Source organism: Garra rufa, chromosome 10 (genome assembly GCF_049309525.1).
Source record: "Garra rufa chromosome 10, GarRuf1.0, whole genome shotgun sequence".
Taxonomy (NCBI): domain Eukaryota; kingdom Metazoa; phylum Chordata; class Actinopteri; order Cypriniformes; family Cyprinidae; genus Garra; species Garra rufa.
This window is the reverse complement of record NC_133370.1, coordinates 16265214-16285076: the sequence shown is the minus strand read 5'-3', so window position 1 is coordinate 16285076 and position 19863 is coordinate 16265214. Positions and strand designations below refer to the sequence as shown.

At 37.9% G+C, this 19863-nt stretch overlaps 1 protein-coding gene across 4 annotated transcripts in view; it reads right to left on the bottom strand.

Moving 5' to 3' along the window:
- Positions 1-19863, bottom strand: part of carmil3 (capping protein regulator and myosin 1 linker 3) — an 85139-nt gene that overhangs the window by 20952 nt on the left and 44324 nt on the right. For all 4 annotated transcript variants that reach the window (XM_073849558.1, XM_073849559.1, XM_073849560.1 and 1 more), the window contains exons 16-25: positions 18835-18939; positions 15670-15739; positions 14158-14239; positions 13927-14023; positions 10434-10488; positions 9927-10099; positions 8181-8249; positions 7535-7628; positions 3926-4024; positions 1913-2032 (exon numbers count right to left, since the gene is read on the bottom strand). In XM_073849558.1, coding sequence (XP_073705659.1) covers positions 1913-2032; positions 3926-4024; positions 7535-7628; positions 8181-8249; positions 9927-10099; positions 10434-10488; positions 13927-14023; positions 14158-14239; positions 15670-15739; positions 18835-18939 — 964 coding nt within the window. The remainder of the gene's footprint in view (positions 1-1912; positions 2033-3925; positions 4025-7534; positions 7629-8180; positions 8250-9926; positions 10100-10433; positions 10489-13926; positions 14024-14157; positions 14240-15669; positions 15740-18834; positions 18940-19863) is intronic.

The following is a 19863-nucleotide window of genomic DNA, read 5'->3' as shown; positions in this document are numbered from 1 at the left end:
TTTTCTCCTCCAACTTCAAAGTCGTCCTACATCGCTGTTTTACCTTTTTTGTAAAGGCCGTTTGACCTTTTTTTGCATGTTCACTTTGTAAACACTGGGTCTTCTACAGCCATGTGGAACTTTTGAAGGAGAAGAAAATTAGACGGGAGTTTTCTGACTGTCATGAACTGGAATACACAGAGTTTGCGCAGAGCTAGACAAGACGAGTGTTTGAGGTTAAAAAGTATATAATTTGTCATTTTTTTTAGAAAATAACGGATCATTTTACTAGATAAGATCCTTCCTCCTTGGCTGAGATCGTTTAGAGCCCTTTAAAGCTGCACTGAAACGGCATTTTGCAAGTTCAGACTTGGGGCACCATAGCAGTCTACTATATGGAGAAAAATTTTTCCTCAAAAAACATAATTTCTTTATGACTCAAGAAAGAATGACATGAACATCTTGGATGACAAGGGGGTGCGTAAATTATCTGTAATATTTCTTCTGGAAGTGAACTTCTTCTTTAACTATGAACAATAGTATAATTTATAAATTAACATTTACCTCCATTAATAAATCCTGTAAAAATGCTCATTATTAGTTCTTTTATTAGTATTACCTGAATACCTAAAAAAAAAAGATTTATTCCTGTTATGACAGAAAAGATGAATTTTCAGCACTCTTTAGTATCACACAATCCTTCAGAAATCCCTCTAACATGCTGGTTTGGTGCTCAAGAAACATTTCCTATTTTTAGCAATATTGAAAATAGTTGTGTTTTTGTGGAAGCTGTGATATTTTTTTTCTAGATTCTTTGATCAATTGAAAGTTCAAAAGAACAGCATTGTTTTGAAAATCCTTTGTAATATCATAAATGTCTTTAATGTCATTTTTGATCAATTTAAAGTGGTCGTGAACTTAGAAATCAAAATTCCCTTGATCTTTTGACATATAACAGCTCAATGTACCATAAAACATCCTGTAAGTTTCAGAACTCAAAACTTTCTCATTAGTCTAAAACCAACTTAAATTGAACCAAATCTGCCAAAACAACAGGTTGTTGAATGTGTTATTTATTATGATGAAATAGTGTGGCTAAACACTGCCTCCACAAAAGAAGATCAACGCCTGCTTCTACATCACTGCCTGTTTAGCTCCGCCCACCAATTCACACATGTAGTGTAAAAAACAAGGTCTTCGAATACAAGAAGACAATATGCAATGCCAAGCTGTGGAAAAACAGTCTTTGCATTGCCTTCCTTCTAATCCCAACATTAGGAAAGAGTGGATGAACTTTCTTTTTAATGAAGTTCCAGACCACATCAGTAAGAACTTGGTCCTTTGTTCACTTCATTTTACCGTGGATTCTTTTACAAACAAGGTACAATTCGATGCAGGATCTTCAGAAAGATTGAAACTAAAAGACGATCCATTGGATCTGACAGTAATGTAGCACCACACAAGTGTGAGTAACTGTTTTGTTACGTGGTCATGATTGCTTTGTCTGTTACAGATCATTTGATATGTACTAAGTATTTATTTGTTTTTAACCTAAATCACAGCAGCATCCATCTATCAAGGATGTAGGCTGTCAAACATTCAAAAGTGTTAGCCAATCATAGCAGTGGGCGTTTACTTCCAAGTCTAAATTATGATGTTTTTTGATGTAAAAATCTTGATGATGTTAAAAGTAGTCTTCGGAGAACAGTACAAACTAATAACAAAGGCAGTTCATGACCCCTTTAATGCATACTCACTAAATAAAGGTATTAATTTCTTTAAAAAAGATATATGATATTTGTGTTCTTCCTTATATTTGTGTTCTCTTCTAGGTTTGATGAATATACTCCTGTGTGGAAAATAGTCCTAATAAAAAAAAATAAAGAAAACTGTTTGTTCAGACGTTTGACAGCTAAAACACAAACACACTCACAGCTCGAGAGTTCCTGGCTTCCTTGAGGACCTGTCTGGCAGCCTGTAGCTCTTCCCCTTCACCTGTTCCTCTCAACACGCACACCTGCTGCTGCACGCGCACACACAGGCGCTCCATCACCTGGGACAGCAGCAGGACAGAAAGAAGAGACAAAGAGAGAGAGAGAATGAAAAGGGACAGACAGTGAAAGCAAGCATGCGAGAGCAACAGAGAGAGAAGAGAGAGCGATATCTCTGTGTGAGTTTGATTCAACAACACACAGTAAGATCAGTCAGAGTTTACATTAGCATGTGAAAGGATGCTCTCTCACAAACACAAATGTTTAAACACATTCATGTTTTTTTAAAGGAGACTATGCCCTTTTTTACAAAATTTAATATAAAGTGCCTTGCAAAAGTATTCATACCCCTTCATTTTTTTCACATTTTGTTTTATTGCAGCATTATGTTAAACTGCTTTAAATTACTTTTTTTCACATCAATCTACATCTCACACACCATGATGACAAAGCACAAAACAGGTTTGTAACAACTTTGCAAATTTATTAGAAATAAAAAACTGAAAAGATCCCGTTGCATAAGTATTCATACCCTTTTCTGGGACACTCGAAATTTAGCTAAGGAGCATTCCTATTGCTTCTAGATGTTACTACACTTCGAGTGGAGTTAAACTGTGGCAAATTCATTTGAATGAGTATGATTTAGAAAGGCACACACCTCTCAGACAAGGTCTAACAGCTGAAAATGCATATCAGAGAAAAAACCAAGTCCTGAGGTCAAGATAACTGCCTGTAGACCTCAGTGACAGACTTGCATTAAAGCAATGATCTAGGGAAGAGTTCAGAAAAAAAATCTGCTGCATTGAAGGTTCACAGAGGCATGTAGCCTCCATTATCCATAATGGAAGACGATTGGAACAACTAGGACTATAGAAAATGTCTTCCAGCCCCCATCCAAGCTGACAGCCCTGCTGAAAAAACCAGCATATGCTGGTTAGGTATGTTTTGGTGCTGGGATGCTGGTTTTAGCTGGTATATGCTGGTCCTTTGCTGGTTTATGCTGGTCCCTTGCTGGTTTATGCTGGTCCTTAGCTGGTTAATGCTGGTCCTTTGCTGGTTTATGCTGGTCATGTTGCTGGTCAAGGACCAGCATAAACCAGCAAAGGACCAGCATTAACCAGCAACATGACCAGCATAAACCAGCAAAAACCAGCAAGGGACCAGCATAAACCAGCAAAGGACCAGCATATACCAGCTAAAACCAGCATCCCAGCACCAAAACATACCTAACCAGCATATGCTGGTTTTTTCAGCAGGGAGAGCTTGGATGGGGGCTGGTAGACAAGGCACTGTAAGTCTCAGGTGTTCCCAGAGACGTTTCAGCTCAAAATATCCCACAGATAATGTATTATATAATTTTGAAAATGTCCATTTTGAGTGGAAGCAGAAACACAATGTTTTTGTCTCTTTAAATGCTGCTCCGCACTCCCTTTTCCAGAATAGAGCTGTGCCTTTACAGCTTGTACTTTGGATACTCCGCCAAAATAATATCTGTTTGGTTTTGATTATCATGTCTACCATTCTGAAATCATGTGTTTTAAACTTCTGATAAAGGGTTTTCTGAGCACACACATCCGAAGAAAGAATGTTTTTAGATTATTTTAAATGTCACACAAGAACTTTGAAGTGCTAATTGAGAATTTAAATTGCATAATTATGCAATTTTGCTTTCACAAAAAACCCAGAGTGCCATTTGACCCTGAAATGTGTCTCTGACACTTCAGGGTTTTAGTTCAATCCAATTTAAATCACATAATACAGGAAATGCATAGAAATGGCCCTTTCAATTTAGCCACCAATTAAACTCAATTAATCTGAACTGACCCAAACTCTGACCCAGAGACCCCCATCATCACCATAACCAACAAGGTCACACACTAGAAGTGTGAGTCAGTGAGTCAGATTTGCAGTAGTAGAAAAAGACAATGAAGCGGTGGTCAGGAAGCGGTCTTTACCTGTTCTGCGGTACTAGTGACCAGGCCCTGATGCAACCGAAGCGCCTGTTTCTGAGAGAAACGCTGAGTCTGGTTATTCCTTAACAAAGCCCGCTGGATCTAAGAGAAACACAGGAAAGACAAACAGACAGAGCAGAAGAGAATACTCATTAATGACAAAGAAAAGAACACTGATGCTCAGATAAGCCATGCAGTCATGTGGAAATGATTGTAATTATGCTGCGAATTAATGAAAGATAAATGTATTGTCTGCTGTGTCCCTCTCTCAGCGATGACCTTGTAAAAGTTGGACTCATCTCTGGGCTCATTAAACATGTGCATAAACATTTCAACGCCTTGGGACTGGTAATCTCAAAACAGCCGGACACCCAGAGCTATGGATATTTAAAGGAGTCATATCATAGAAAAAACAGATTTAGCTTGTTCTTTGGAAATTAATAAGTACCATCTACTATGATATCCAAGTATGTAACCAAATATTCATGACTGGGACTAAATGTAAAAAATTATAGATCATTAAATACTTGCTAAATATTTAAAGAGGCGTGTTATAATGAAAAATATTCAGCTAAATTTTGTGACTGACCGATCAGAATCAAGCATTCTAGAGCACTGTTCCACCCATGATGACCACCCATATTTACACACTAGTGCCTATTTGTTGTTCAGCCACTATACATATGTGACCCTGGACCACAAAACCAGTCTTAGGTAGCACGGGTATATTTGTAGCAGTAGCCAAAAATACACTGTAAGGGTCAAAATGATCAATTTTGCTTTTATGCCAAAAATCATTAAGATATTAAGTAAAAATCATGTTCCATAAAGATATTTTGTAAATTCCCTACCGTAAATATATCAAAACTTAATTTTTGGTTAATATGCATTGATAAGAACTTTATTTGGACAAATTTAAAGGCGATTTTCTCAGTATTTAGATTTTTTTGCACAAATTTCTGATTTTCAAATGGTTGTATCTCGGCCATATATTGTCCTAACAAACCATACATCAATAGAAGAATAATTTATTTAGCGTTCAGATGATGTATAAATCTCAATTACAAAAAATTGACCCTGGTCCAGGGTCACATATGTGATTACTATGCATACAGTGTGGTTATATACACATTCAAACACTCATATGCCAAATGTTATGATACTTCTGGCAACTGTGTCTCTGTCATGGGTTTTTTCCTTTTAGGAGGCAAGGGAGGCATCTCCTCAAAATATTGGATGAGAAAAAAAATTGCAGTACAAAAATAAAACAATGGCAATATTACAAAACATGACATTAAAAGTATAAATCACTCATTTGCCTAAAGAAACATTGTCCAACAGTGACACCAGCAGGTAAAGATTCAGCGGTAGTTTTAACAGACCCCCTAAAGCATGCGGTGAGTTTGGTGGAGGGTAACTGAGAATAAAAAGGGGAAAGTTACGTGAGAGGAGGCAATGCCTTCATCGTGATATAATTAGATGTGACTGGTTATGATCGACTGTGATTGGTTAATAAATAAATCCTGCCTCTTGTGTTTGTGCACGTTGGCGAACCAGTCTGAATGATCAATATAATAGCGTTACTGGGATGACTAATTTTAAAAAGTAAGTAAACAACTCACACATTTTGATATAACCACTTTGTACTTCAAAATAAGACTTGAAATGGCCTAAAAACATGATCTGTGGGAGTTTTTTGTAACATTAGTATTCAGCTTGGTGAAATTTGGTGAAAAAGCTTGGTGTCTGTGAGCAATATTCACTGAGCTTTGATTCATACTTGGCTTTTAATAAACAGAATAATTGATTACATTATTAATGTAAAAATATACAGTGGTATGAAAAAGTGTTGCACCCCCCCCCCCCCCATTTTTTGTTTTTTGCATGTTTGTCACACTTTAATGTTTCAGATCATCAAACAAATTTAAATATTAATCAAAGGTAACACAAGTAAACACAACATGCATTTTTTGAATGAAGTTTTTTATTATGAAGGGAAAACAAAATTCAAACCCACATGGCCCTGTGTGAAAAAGTGTTTGCCCCCTAAATTTAATAACTGGTTGGGCCACCCTTAGCAGCAACAACTGCAATCAAGCGTTTGTGATAACTTGCAGTGAGTCTGTTACAGCACTGTGCAGGAATTTTGTCCCACTCATCTTAGCAGAATTGTTGTAATTCAGCCACATTGGAGGGTTTTCGAGCATAAACCGCCTTTTTAAGGTCATGCCACAGCATCTCAACAGGATTCAGGTCAGGACTTTGACTAGGCCACTCCAAAGTCTTTATTTTGTTTTTCTTCAGCCATTCAGAGGTGGATTTGCTGGTGTGCTTTGGATCATTGTCCTGCTGCAGAACCCAAGTTCGCTTCAGCTTAAGGTCACAAACAGATGGCCGGATATTGTCCTTCAGGATTTTTTTGGTAGACAGCAGAATTCATGGTTCCATTTATAACAGCAAGTCTTCCAGGTCCAGAAGCAGCAAAACAGCCCCAGACCATCACACTACCACCACCATACTTTACTGTTGGAATGTTGATGTTCTTTTTCTGAAATGCTGTGTTACTTTTACGCCAGATGTAATGGGACACACACCTTCCAAAAAGTTCAACTTTTGTCTCGTCAGTCCACAGAGTATTTTCCAAAAGTCTTGGGGATCATCAAGATGTGTTCTGGCAAAACTGAGACGAGCCTTTATGTTCTTTTTGCTCAGCAGCGGTTTTCATCTTGGAACTCTGGAATGCAGGCCATTTTGGCCCAGTCTCTTTCTTATGGTGGGGTCATGAACACTGACCTTAACTGAGGTTGCTTTACTGAGGTCGCTGCGCTCTTGGGGTAATTTTGGTCGGCCGGCCACTTTTGGTCTTTTGGTCTACTTCACTTTGTCAGGCAGGTCCTATATAAGTGATTTCTTGATCACACAGGGCCATGTGGGTTGTATTTTTTTCCCTTCATAAAAAACCCCTTTGTTTAAAAACTGCATGTTATGTTTACTTGTGTTATCTTTGATTAATATTTAAATTTGTTTGATGATCTGAAACATTAAAGTGTGACAAACATGCAAAAAAAAAAATCATTAAGGGGGCCAACACTTTTTCACACCACTGTAAAATATAAATTGTTTCTTTCTTTCTTTTTCTGATAGTATAAGTAATGTTTGTTTAACCAAGAAAATGTGACTGTGACATTAATTTACATTTGATGTTTTTAAAAACGCCCTCTCATTGCTCAATGCTCTCTGCGTAGTGGCTAAAATTTATGCCCTGATCATTTCAGTCTGACTTTAATGCGTTGTGTGTCATGTTTCAGCACAGATTGTTATGTGAACTTGTCACTTGTCATGTAGCACAGGTTTTGTATTTACAGGTTGGACAGCGGCACTTATCTTGGACTCCACATCAAACACACAATCCTGTGTAAGCGCTTATTATTTCAACTAAAAAGGGTGGTCATTTAGAAACATAGGTGGTTTGCATAGAGTTCTTCAAGGTATAGAAGCAAAAAAGCTTGTTTATTTCTATGTGAAAAGGGTAATGTTAAAGTAAATTATGTTTGTTTTTGTGCAAAAAATCTTGACAAGCTGTTAGTAAATCTGGCCCATAGATATTCTTACCTTGGTTAGGGCCTGTTCTGTCCTTTCAGGGGCGCTACGGTACGCCTGTGTGACATCACTGAGTGGTATAGGCATGTACTGCAGAGTGAAGTTACTGAGAAGAGAGCAGAAGACCATTGAGAAGCGGGATAAAAGTTTTCCCCAAACATCACAACACGAGAGAGAAGAATAAGCTCCAGGAAGCTGGAAAATGTTACACACCATCTATTTGTGTCTCTGAAAGAAGTTGTTTATCTTGCTTTCATTCTTTTTAACTTTTAACAGTGTACCATGTTTCTTTCAACACTTTTCAAAGGATCTGCACTGAGGACAACTTTCTCACAATGATTACAGTCCTCCGAATGCAAGTTGAGGTCTGCAAAAAACGTTTCTACATTAAATAACATTTGTGTAGATCTCCAGGGAAGAGAGGTGTTTCCAGAACAATGCTCTAATTGTGCATCACAGGCAGGTCAGAGAGGTGATGAAAGACTGTGCAATCACAAACAGCTTCATGTAGGCATGGTCTGAAGTTCCTATTTTTTCCTAGTAACAGCACACTGTGAATAAGTTTTCAAAGAGATGAGTGAGTCAGTGCTCACATGGGTGAGTGTGCACTGAGGAGTGTGTATGATACGAATGTGAGAGGAAAGTGTGTGTGTCATACTGTTCTAGGGCTCGAGCCACATCTTGGAAACCTGTAGCACTCGTGTTATTCCGATCCCACGTCACACTCCTACAAGAAAGAAACAAACCATGACATCTCAGAGTACTAAACCATTATGAATTATTTATTATTAATAAATGCAAAAGAAGGGAATCTGCATGCATTTGGTATATTTTCTACACTGATTTTGAGGAAAAATGCTTAAATGAAATAAAAATTGTTCAGTACTGAATCTGTTGATAGTAAAATTGCTGAGGTTCAGTTTGGTTTTATTCCATAAAAGCTGATGGAAGTATTTATTAATATTTATGCATTATTAACTCCAAGCTTTTGAATGGTATAGTATATTAAAAAAGCTTTTTATTTTAGATAAATGCTGATCTTTGGATCTTCCTATTCATCAAAGAATCCTGGAAAAAAATTTACTGTTTTAAATATTGATAATAATAATAAATATTTCTTGAACAGCAAATCAGCATATTAGAATGATTTCTGAACAATCATGTGACAGTGAGAACTGGATTAATGATGCTGAAAATTTTTGCTTTGATCACAGTAATAACATTTTAAAATATATTCAAATAGAAAGCATTTATTTTAAAAAGTAAAAATATTTCCCAGATACAGTATTACTGCTTTTGCTGTATTTTGGATCAGATAAATGCAGGCTTGGTGAGCAGAAGAAACTTAAAAAAAAAACATAAAAAAATCTTACTGTTCAAAAACTTTTGACTGGTAGTGTACAGTATATGAATGAATGAATGAATACATTTATTCATACAGGTAAACGTGGTCCCCATATGAAGCATTTTTTACATGCATTTGACTTTTTTATATGCAAAACAGACACTCAACCCATTTTGAATTATTTAATAGACCAGTAGGTTATAAAAAGACCTTATAAAATTACATTTATGACAAAAAAATGTCAAGGGACATGTTTATCACAATATTTTTAAAATATGCCATTAGCAAATTAGCTAAAACATTTCATTAAAAAAGTGCACAGGATGGAGACCATCATAAATTACGTGCAATCAAAATATTGCAGAAATCTGAAAAGCTTTCTATATAAAATGATATATCATTAAAAGATCCAGGGCCAAATTTATCCAGCGCAAACCCTCTGTAAGATTTACTATAGACATGCAGTGAAAACTTAGTGATGAAAAGACACGGACACAGTTAATTTTGCAACTATCCTTACTTCATATGCATTTAAAGGAGTTTCCCTTTCAGAAGCAAAATTTATAAGAGGAGAGGATTTAAATGAATAATGCAAGGTGATTTTCTAAGGTTAGCTGTTGGCAATTTACTATTTGCGGCATTATTTAACAACCCCCCTCCCCTAAAAAAGCATGCCTTCGTCCATTTTGCACCTGTGTTGTTAGTAGATTACCCACGCCTAATTACCATCAGCTCTGTTCGTTTGTGACCCTACACTAATTTGCACTGCTCTTGGTAGACTCCGTTGGTCATTATGGATATGATCTGGCTGTGTCTGTGTTGTTTAATTTGCACGTTGTCATTATATCACCCACAGCATTTTCCACTCCCATCTGTGCCTTTATTAGTGTACAATCTCATGCTAATTTGCCCTCTTTAGTAAATCTGGCCCCTAGCTCATGACATACAAAGTTAAAAGTTGGCTACCTGGTTAACAGATCCTATAATATGCAGTTTTGCATAGTTGTATGGACCGATCAGCATTTTGAACAATCCTTTTTGTAATTCATATTACAGTACCTGAGTGTGGTGTTGATCTGAAGAGCTTTACTGAGCATCCTGGCTCCTGTATCATCAAGTCCATTCCCGCTCAAGTCCACCTTCTTCAGGCAGGCGTTGCTCCCGAGGGCGTTCACAAGCACCGTGCCCCTCGATCGCAGCCTGGAGTCGGCCAGAGACAAGCTCTGCAGGGCCTGTCAGGATAGAGGAGCAATGAGAGAGACAGTGTGTGTATGTGTGTGTGAGTTTGCAATGTCTGTGATCTGTAAAAACAGTGCTTAATAATTGATCAAGCAGGGCGATATTTGCAGTGAGAGGACTCCATGCCCTGAAGGAGAGAGATTAGAAAGAAAGGAGAGAGAGAGAGTGAAGGAAGGACGGATGAATCACTAGTGCTGTAATACACACAGCAGACTGTTAAAAAGCTTTTGTACTCTGTGTGCGTGTTTGAGTGTGTGTAAGGTGCGTACAGAAAACAAAGCATTATGTCCATGTGTATGAGTGTGTGTGTGATTGTGAAACACTCACACACTCTTCCTCTTGCACCAGATGCACTAGCTTCTGCAGAACCTCGTCCAGAACCCTGCAAGCACAGGAAATAGCAGGACTATTACACACACACACACACACACACACACACACACACACACACACACACACACACACACACCTATAAACTCCATCAACTCTAAGATTAATGACACTTCACACACCTCCCCTCAGTCCCTCATCTGCCTTCCTGAGAGCCTCCTACTGTGTGCTCACATTCGGTTTGTGATTACAGATGGTTTCACAGACTTTTCTAACCTGCTTACCTTGACTGCCTGTCTCAGAGTGGATAACTGTTGTATCTGTTAATCTGTGTACTGTATATAAGCTCTATCAACATCTACCTAACGTCATGCTGTTGATTATCACAGAACATAATTTCAATAATCCCTCAATCTTTGAAAACAAACATATGACGTTTGCAGTAATGCATTTACAATGGTAGCGTAAAAGGAAAACAGGCAGCAGCGTAAGTGTTTGAAAATTAAAATTGAAAATGGTATGGTAAAATATGAGAGGCCTACACTGGAGATCAAAATTAAAGAACAATCTATACAGGCGCATCTCAATAAATTAGAATGTCGTGGGAAAAGTTCATTTATTTCAGTAATTCAACTCAAATTGTCGTTGGAAAAGTTCATATGGGGTTCAGGTCTTCTGGTGAGTTTGCTGGCCAGTCAAGCAGACCAACATCATTTAACCAACTTTTGGTGCTTTTGGCAGTGTGGGCAGGTGCCAAATCCTGATGGAAAATGAAATCAGCATCTTTAAAAAGCAGGTCAGCAAAAGGAAGCATAAAGTGCTTTAAAATTTCTTGGTAAACGGGTGCAGTGACTTTGGTTTTCAAAAAACAGAGAACCAACACCAGCAGATGACATTGCAACCAAAATCACCACAGACTGTGGAAACTTAACACTGAACTTCAAGCAACTTGGGCTATGAGTTTCTCCACCCATTCTCCAGACTCTAGGACCTTGGTTTCCAGATGAAATGCTCTCATCTGAAAAGAGGACTTTGGCCCACTGGGCAACAGTCCATTTCTTCCTTATCCCAGGTAAGACGCTACTGACGTTGTCTGTGGTTCAGGAGTGGCCTACCAAGAGGAATACCACAACTGTAGCCAAATTCCTTGAAACATCTGTGTGTGGTGGCTCTTGGTGCCTTGACCCCAGCCTCAGTCCATTCACCCAAGTTCACCCAAATTCTTGAATCGATTTAGCTTGACAAGCCTCACAAAGCTGCAGTTCTCTCGGTTGGTTGTGCATCTTTTTCTTCCACACTTTTTCCTTCCACTCAACTTTCTGTAACATGCTTGGATACGGCACTCTGTGAACAGCCAGCTTCTTTGGCAATGAATGTTTGTGGCTTATCCTCCTTGTTAAGAGTGTCAATGATTGTCTTCTGGACAACTGTCAGATCAGCAGTCTTCCCCATGATTGAGTAGCTTAGTGAACCAAACTGAGAGACCATTTTGAAGGCTCAGGAAATCTTTGCAGGTCTTTTGAGTTGATTAGCTGATTGGCATGTCACCATATTCTAATTTGTTGAGATGGGTGGGTTTTCATCACAATTAATAGAACCAAAGACTTAAACTACTTCAGTCTGTGTGCATTGGATTAAGCTGAATTACTGAAATAAATGAACTTTTCAACGACATTCTAATTTATTGAGATGCACCTGTAAATACTTGATTTTTTCTGAAATATTGTTAATCATCACTCAAAATTTAAAGGAATATTAGCTGTAGGTATACAATTGGTCTACTAACATGTTTGATAAAATATCCAAGGCATTTTAACAAAAACCTTCATTTTGTGGAAAACCCAATGATCAAAATTAGAAAACAGTAACCACTGTGGCACAAAAGAAAATTACAACTATTATTTTGGAGGGTTATAGCTGTCAGAAATTAGTAGGAAATGTAGAGGCCCTTACTTTAAATGACTTCAACACATCTGCGGCCAAAGTACATAACTTGTGTCTCACACTGCGCTGGTGTGATCTTAGTTCACTCCTCTTCCACAGTTTGGTAACTATAATGAGTTTCTTAGACATAATTTTAAAACCAAGGATTTACCAGAGATTTTCAATTGGGTTTAGATCAGGACTCTGGCCTGGACATTTCATTATTTCAATGTTCTTAGCTTCAAGGAACTACAGTACTTTACCTGTTTTGCAGTATGACGGCGCATTGTTTAGCATGAAAATTGCAGGCTGATTGGGAGATGCTTTTAGGGAAGGAACAGCATGTTGCTAAAGGAGGTTCTGATAAACATTTATTTGTTTAAAAGGCCCAAATACTGCTGCAGAAAACAACACCATAAACCATAACACTGCCTAATCCACCTCTCACCGACTTCTTTTATGCACTTGGGCTTCACTCTTTCCTCAGTTTGATGCTGAACAAAATGTTTCCCATCTGACCCAAATAAATTAAACTTGCTCTCATTACTTAATTGAACTTTGGACCAGTTCTCCTCTCTCCACACAGCATGTTCCTCAGCAAAGGTGAACTTAGCTTTTTGATCTTTCTGCTGATGAAAGGCTTGATCACTGCAGAATGCACTTTCAACTGAAATTCTCTTAAATTCTCTAACGTGGATGACCAGCCTTTTGGGGGGACTTAAATTAATTAGTGTCATTGTAAACCTGCAATATTTGATAAGTCACAGATTTGGAATGACCAACTTCTCTTGCAATGGCTGAAAGGGTCATCACTTTGGCCTTCATCATGGACAACCTCCTGTCAGAGGTTTCAGGAGTTTCAGTCACTTTAGAGCAGCCTGCAATCTTGCAATCTCAGTGAAAATTAGAGGAATGCTGCCAGTTAAATAGGGTTTGTCATATAATTAACAATATTATCAATATCCTGTTCACATGACGATATGACATGATAGGTCTTCCGGGCAAAAAGTGTGGCTTTCTTTAATTTTGATCTCCACTGGACATTTGTACTTTTTGCACCTGGAATATGATTTTTCTAAAACGATATTGTATATTATTCCTTTGACTGATGGCTTCAGCAGAAACATATACCACAGATTTATACCCTCAGAGCTTATTGTAGTTTTGCTTTGAAAGTTTTATATTGTTAAAAATCTATTTTCGCCATTTTAAGAAACTTGTCCCTTTTCAAATTGACAATATAGACCATTTAGACAGCTCAAATAATATTTTTACTGTAGTGCTTTGACAAAGAGTTTCACATTTCCCGTTTGCCTGTGAGGCTTCTACTGTAAGTGCACAACAGTAAACACATTTTTAGTTTTTTTGTAATAGACGGCATGCCACACATTCTGCTGATAGAGATTAAGATGTATTGAACCTAAACTGCTTCAGGCAGCCTGGCCCTGCAGTCTAAATGCTTGTTTGTAAGTCACTTTGGATGCACGCTTCTGCCAAACAAATAAATGTACACATATATCACTGTCTGCTCTCTGATGTTTGCCTCTCTCAGTCCGGGAACAAGTACCTGCCCTTGATGTTAAAGTTCTTGCCCAGCAGCAGGTGTTTGAGGGACGGGTGTCTGGAGAAGGCAGGAATGACACACAGGAGATCAGCATCCAGCCCTGAAATGAACAGAGAAATGTACAGACAGAGTCAATAGCGACTGAAGCAAATGCAACTGAGGGGAAAGAGACAGGCTGAAGGTCGCTGGGAGCAGACAAAAGCTTCCTTTCATTTATACAGTTAGATGTCTCACCGTTGTCTGAGATGTCCAGTGTGCTGATGCAGGAGACTCTGGGGAATAGGTCCTGTATTATCCCTGCTCCAGCAGACCTGAGCTGAGAGGCAGACAAACGGAGAGAATGAAAAAGAGAGAGCGAACACTCAAAGACTCTAACATGTAAAATTTATGCTAGCATGCACTCATATTTTTCCGATAGCTCAACTGAAAGTGGTGCTAGCAACACCAAGGCCATAGGTTAGATTCTCAGGGAACTGATAAAATAGACCTTAATACACGATTGCTTCTGTTAAATAAATACATTGTATGCATTTTCATATTTAAACCATAATTTGTTACATTTGAACTTTTTATCTACAATAAATACACAATTCTGAGTTTATATCTCACAATTCTGTTTTATCGATGTCCTTACTACCTTTCTGGGCCTTGAACATGGTAGTTGTGTTGCTGTCTATGCAGCGTCAGAAAGCTCTTGGATTTCATCAAAAATACTTTAATTTGTGTTTTAATTTGTGCATTAGGTTGAGAAATTAATGATTTTTTTGGGGCTAGTTGTCACTTTTTACCCAGGTAAATATCTCTCAAAGTTTATTTTTTGAAGGTCAACTTCTGTGCAGGCACATAAGGTACATTATGGATAAAATTGTTTTGCTATTCTAAAATAGCCCTAGCATTTTCTTCAAAAATAAAGTAGATCCTGAATGACTCATCCACTAAAAAAAGGCTCTGCACATTTATCACCTTTTACAGTGCATACTGGAGCAATTTTGGACTATTTTAGGCCCATTTAGGACTTATTTTTTCCTACTTTTACAAAAATAATATTGCAGCCAGAACTTTACAACAAAACGAAAAAAATCTGTAAAAAAAAAAAAAACTCGTAAACAGACAAACTGTTGTGGGGTAAGTTGTCACAAAGGAACCTGCCATTAACATTTACATTTTATGCATTTGGCAGATGCTTTTATCTAAAGCGACTTACATTGCATTCAACATGCACATTTATTTTTTTTATTTTAATTAAAAAGTTTATTAGACAAGATTAAAACAATGTATGAACCAGCAAACATTAATAAATGGAAATAATAAATTGTATAAAATATAAATCCCTTGGCCTGAGGCCAGTATTCAAAATATACTGATAAAACCTAGTTGCTTAGATACTGTACTGTATAGCCTGTGTGACAACTATCCTTAGTCTCCTCTATACATAGTTCTATCTATAATTATTTTCAAATCCACACTACAGAGATTTGAGAAAAGCCGCTGTTGAAATAGTTTGTTTAAAATGATTTTGTGAGGTCAAAATAAGGAAAAGCAGGCCTCACAGAGATAAACACACATTGCACTCTCAAAAGAAACCTTGAAAGGTTTTCCGTGTGACTAATTCTGTAGCCGAGATATCTGTACAAACAGTAGAGTGACCACAGACTGAAGGATTGAGGCTAGAGCCAACAGCGAGAAAGACAGGCATTTATAGAGCTCAAGCCAGATTTAGGTCCACAATGAGGGGGGATGGAGTACCTCACAGCCGCTGATGTCCAGGTGTAGGTCAGTGATGTGAGGATTGGATGAAAGCCCAAGGAACAGAGCCCTGTGGAAGTGACAGGGAACAAACACAGGAACGTTGTCATTACTGACAGCATTACATGCTTCATTGAAGAGATTTAGCATTCTATTATGTGCTTCCATGGCTGATCTCCATAATAAATCAAATCAGAAAAGGTCTATATGGACACCGTCAAAGCGTTACGCAGGTCTTAAAGGATTAAGGGGAAAAGAGCTTAGAGATTAGTTCGACTCCTCTGGTGTGGGCCGGTGCTGTTGACAGAAGAGAGCTAAAATCAGGTGTTCAGCTGGGTGTGACAGCCCGTCTTGCGCTCCGTTTGTGTTTGGGAGCCGGGAAGAGGTATGACCCTGTTTGAAATGCTTCGTTTGAAAACATTCTGGCTTTCCTAAAATAGCAGCAGCTGCGTGAACATCTTGATTCTGACCTCAGTTAGGGGCGCAAAGCTCTAAAACTAGAAATGAATCCCCAGAGAGTCCTTCCAGTAGGCTTTTCACACTTGAAATTGTTAACCCTTTATGGAATACATCCAAACAGGAAAAAAGTATGATTTGCAGTTTGTGTTTCCTTTGTAGTACACAATAGTTTTCATATGCAGGTCATATTGGTTTTCGAAAAATACCTTTTTTGCAGTTTGTGACATGGTCCTCAAAGTTGTTAAAGGAACACTCCACTTTTTTTTGGAAATAGGCTCATTCTCCAACTCCCCTGGAGTTAATAAGTTGAGTTTTACCGTTTTGAAATCCATTCAGCCGTTCTCCTGTTCTGGCGATATCACTTTTAGCATAGATCATTGAATCCTATTAGACCAATAGCATCGCATTCAAAAATGACCAACGAGTTTCGATATTTTTCCTATTTAAAACTTGACTCTTCTGCAGTTATATCGTGTACTAATACCGGCGAAAAATGTAAAGCTGCGATTTTCTAGGCCGATAAGATTAGGAACTACACTCCCATTCCGGCATAATAGTCAAGGAAGTTTGCTGCCGTAATATGGCCGAAGCAGGCGGAGTAATATCACGCAGCACCTGAAATTAGTTCCCAGCTAGGTTAGCATTTGCACATGTGATGCGTGATATTACTGTGCCTGCTTCGGCCATGTTATGGCAGCAAACTTCTTTGACTATTACGCCGAAATGGGAGTGTAGTTCCTAATCTTATCGGCCTAGAAAATCGCATCTTTACATTTTCCGCCGGTATTAGTACACGATATAACTGCAGAAGAGTCAAGTTTTAAATAGGAAAAATATCGAAACTCGTTGGTCATTTTTGAACGTGATGCTATTGGTCTCATAGGATTCAATGATCTATGCTAAGCTATGCTAAAAGTGATATCGCCAGAACAGGAGAACGGCTGAATGGATTTCGAATTTGGATTTCGAGTTGGATAAAAAGTCCAATTTCCAAAAAAGTGGAGTGTTCCTTTAATCAAAAAAGCATTATACATAAAGATATTGTCTCTCAAATGAAAGCGTCGACTCAGAATCACCTTAACGAGTCATATCTTCGAATCTTCTGCCTGTTACCATAATGTGTTTATTGGCCAGCTGACCAATCAGAGCAGAGTATAAGAGTAGGCTTATAAGAGGGAGGGGTTTACAGACATTACGCTCAAAATAGATTCAAACAAATCGTTTCAAAATCATTGACAAATGACTGTAAAAATGTATATTCTGAGAAAATCACAATGTTTTCTGACCTTAGATGCATTTAAACCTGTTGTAGGGGACTCCCACACAATATTAGGACACTTTAAAAAAACCATATGACTTGCTCTTTAATAGTAATATCCACTGTAATGACGCAACAAATTTCAAGTAAATGCGGTTGTTTTTAAACTTTCTATTCATCAAAGAATCCTGAAAAACATAGCATGGCAGCACAACTGTTTTTAACATAATAAAAATGGTCAGTTTAGCTTACGATGTTTTTCAAAAACGATTACTTTACTTTTACATTACACCTTTTGGGGCAATGTGGTTGATTCTATTCAGCAAGCTCTTCAGATCCATATTACATTAAAAAATATGCTTGCCTTTAAAAATTGTGAAAAATGACTCCAAATGTTCAGATTGATTTCACTGCTGCCTACATGCTGAGATGAAGACTGCGTATATTTGAAAACCGCAGTGATAACTAATGATTTTTGCGCTTACAGAGATACTTCACCCAAAAATGAAGCTTGTGTCAACATCTACACTCAGAAGATAAATTTGCTAAATGATTTTTCTTCGGCCATACAGTGGAAGTCAATGGTCACCAAAACAGTTTGGTTACCAGCATTCTTTAAAATATCTTCTTTTGCATTCAGCAGAAGAAAGAAGGAAATGTTTGGAACGACATGAAGGTGAGTAAATGATGACAGATTTTTCATTTTGGGGGGAACTACAATATCTCTTGAACATACAGCACCTGAATGATAGATATTATTAAAGGGATAATTCACCCAAAAATGAAAATTCTGTCATTAATTACTCACCATCATGTTCCAAACGCATAAGACCTTTGTTCATCTTTGGAACACAAATTAAGATGTTCTTAAAGAAATCTGAAAGCTTTCTGACCCTGCATAGACAGCAATGCAACTACCACATTCAAGGCCCAGAAAGATAGTAAGTACATTGATAAAATAGTCCATGTGACATCAGTGGTTCAACCTTAATTTTAGGAAGTTACAAGAATATTTTTTTCTTAAATAAAGTCATTATTTGGTATTATTGTTGCTATCTATGCAGGGTCAGAAAGCTCTCCAAAAGAATCTTCCAAAGATGAACAAAGGACTTAGAGGTTTGAAACGACATGAGGGTGCGCAATTATTGACAGAATTTTCATTTTTGGGTAAACTATCCCTTTAATCGGATCAGTTCAGTACAGGATAGCATGATTCATAATATGCTCTACCAAATCCTGAGTTAACGTGACCTGGGTTATCATATCAAAACAGCTTAAACCAGCCTAATGTGGATAGATTGTCTCTTAGAATGTGAAAAGCTGGTATGTAAATTGATCAGACTAGGAGAGCAGCTGGCTAACCACCTAAGCACCAGCTAGGTCGTGCTGGGAATCAACTAAGCCAGATTAAACTAGCTAAGCCAGGGTTAAGTGCAGTCCGGGCTCACCTCAGAACGTCGGGAGGCATCTTCGTAGACGCCAGACTGATGTGAGTGAGGCTGAACGCTGAACTGAAGAACTGACGGAAGGAAGGAAGTGTCTCTCTTACTTTCCTAAAAGCGTGACAGAAAAGAAGGGCAGACTTTTATCCAAAACACATCTTACCACACTTCACAAAGCCCTGAGCAATACGCCAGAACAAGGGCTCAAAAGAATACCCTGTGGCTTATTAGAAAAGAAGTCGTTTGTATCTCTATTACGTGCTAAACATTTGAACAACGTTCAGCATGCTGTCATTGCAAACAAACAATTATTTGGAGGGGACAAAACCAGATGGGGAAATTAAGAAAAAGAGAGAGAGAGAAAGTCAGTGAGGGATACTGGGGGGCTAAAAACATGACAGTCCATGATAACATTTTTGCGTTTGACAGTGACATTATCATTTAAGAAGGAGAGAGACAGGAAGAATGTGCGGCGTAAATGTGTTAACAAGTGCAGAGAGTGTTAAGGGAACATTCCCATTTAATATTCATGAGCTCTCTGCCTTATCAGCTCAAACAGATTTACATTGCTGCCTTCACATGGCACTGGCGTAACCAGATTTACTCACATACACATGCCCACACACCTCACACAGAGGTGCCCATGTGTGCAGTGTTTGGGTGTGCATGTGTGGGAGTTTAGGTGGGAGTTTGTGAAAGAATGAAATTAGTACTAGGAAAAAGAGGCCATGCTCCCTATAGCATATTAACATACTACATAATATTGCTGCAGTGTATACTATGTATGCTGAGCACAATATGCAGTGAGTCACTACATTTGCAAAAATTAAAGGCCTAGAGCAATAACTATAAGGAGAATTATAATTACAACTATATTAGCGTTCACACTAATGCATGGTAACATTCTGTTGTTTATAAGAGCACTGTAGTTTTGTCATCTGCTGCTTTAAATCTTTTTAATTGTTATTCAGCTAGAAAAAAATGTTTTGAAAGTGATTCCAACAATATTGTTTCTGTGTGAAACTATATCAGAAG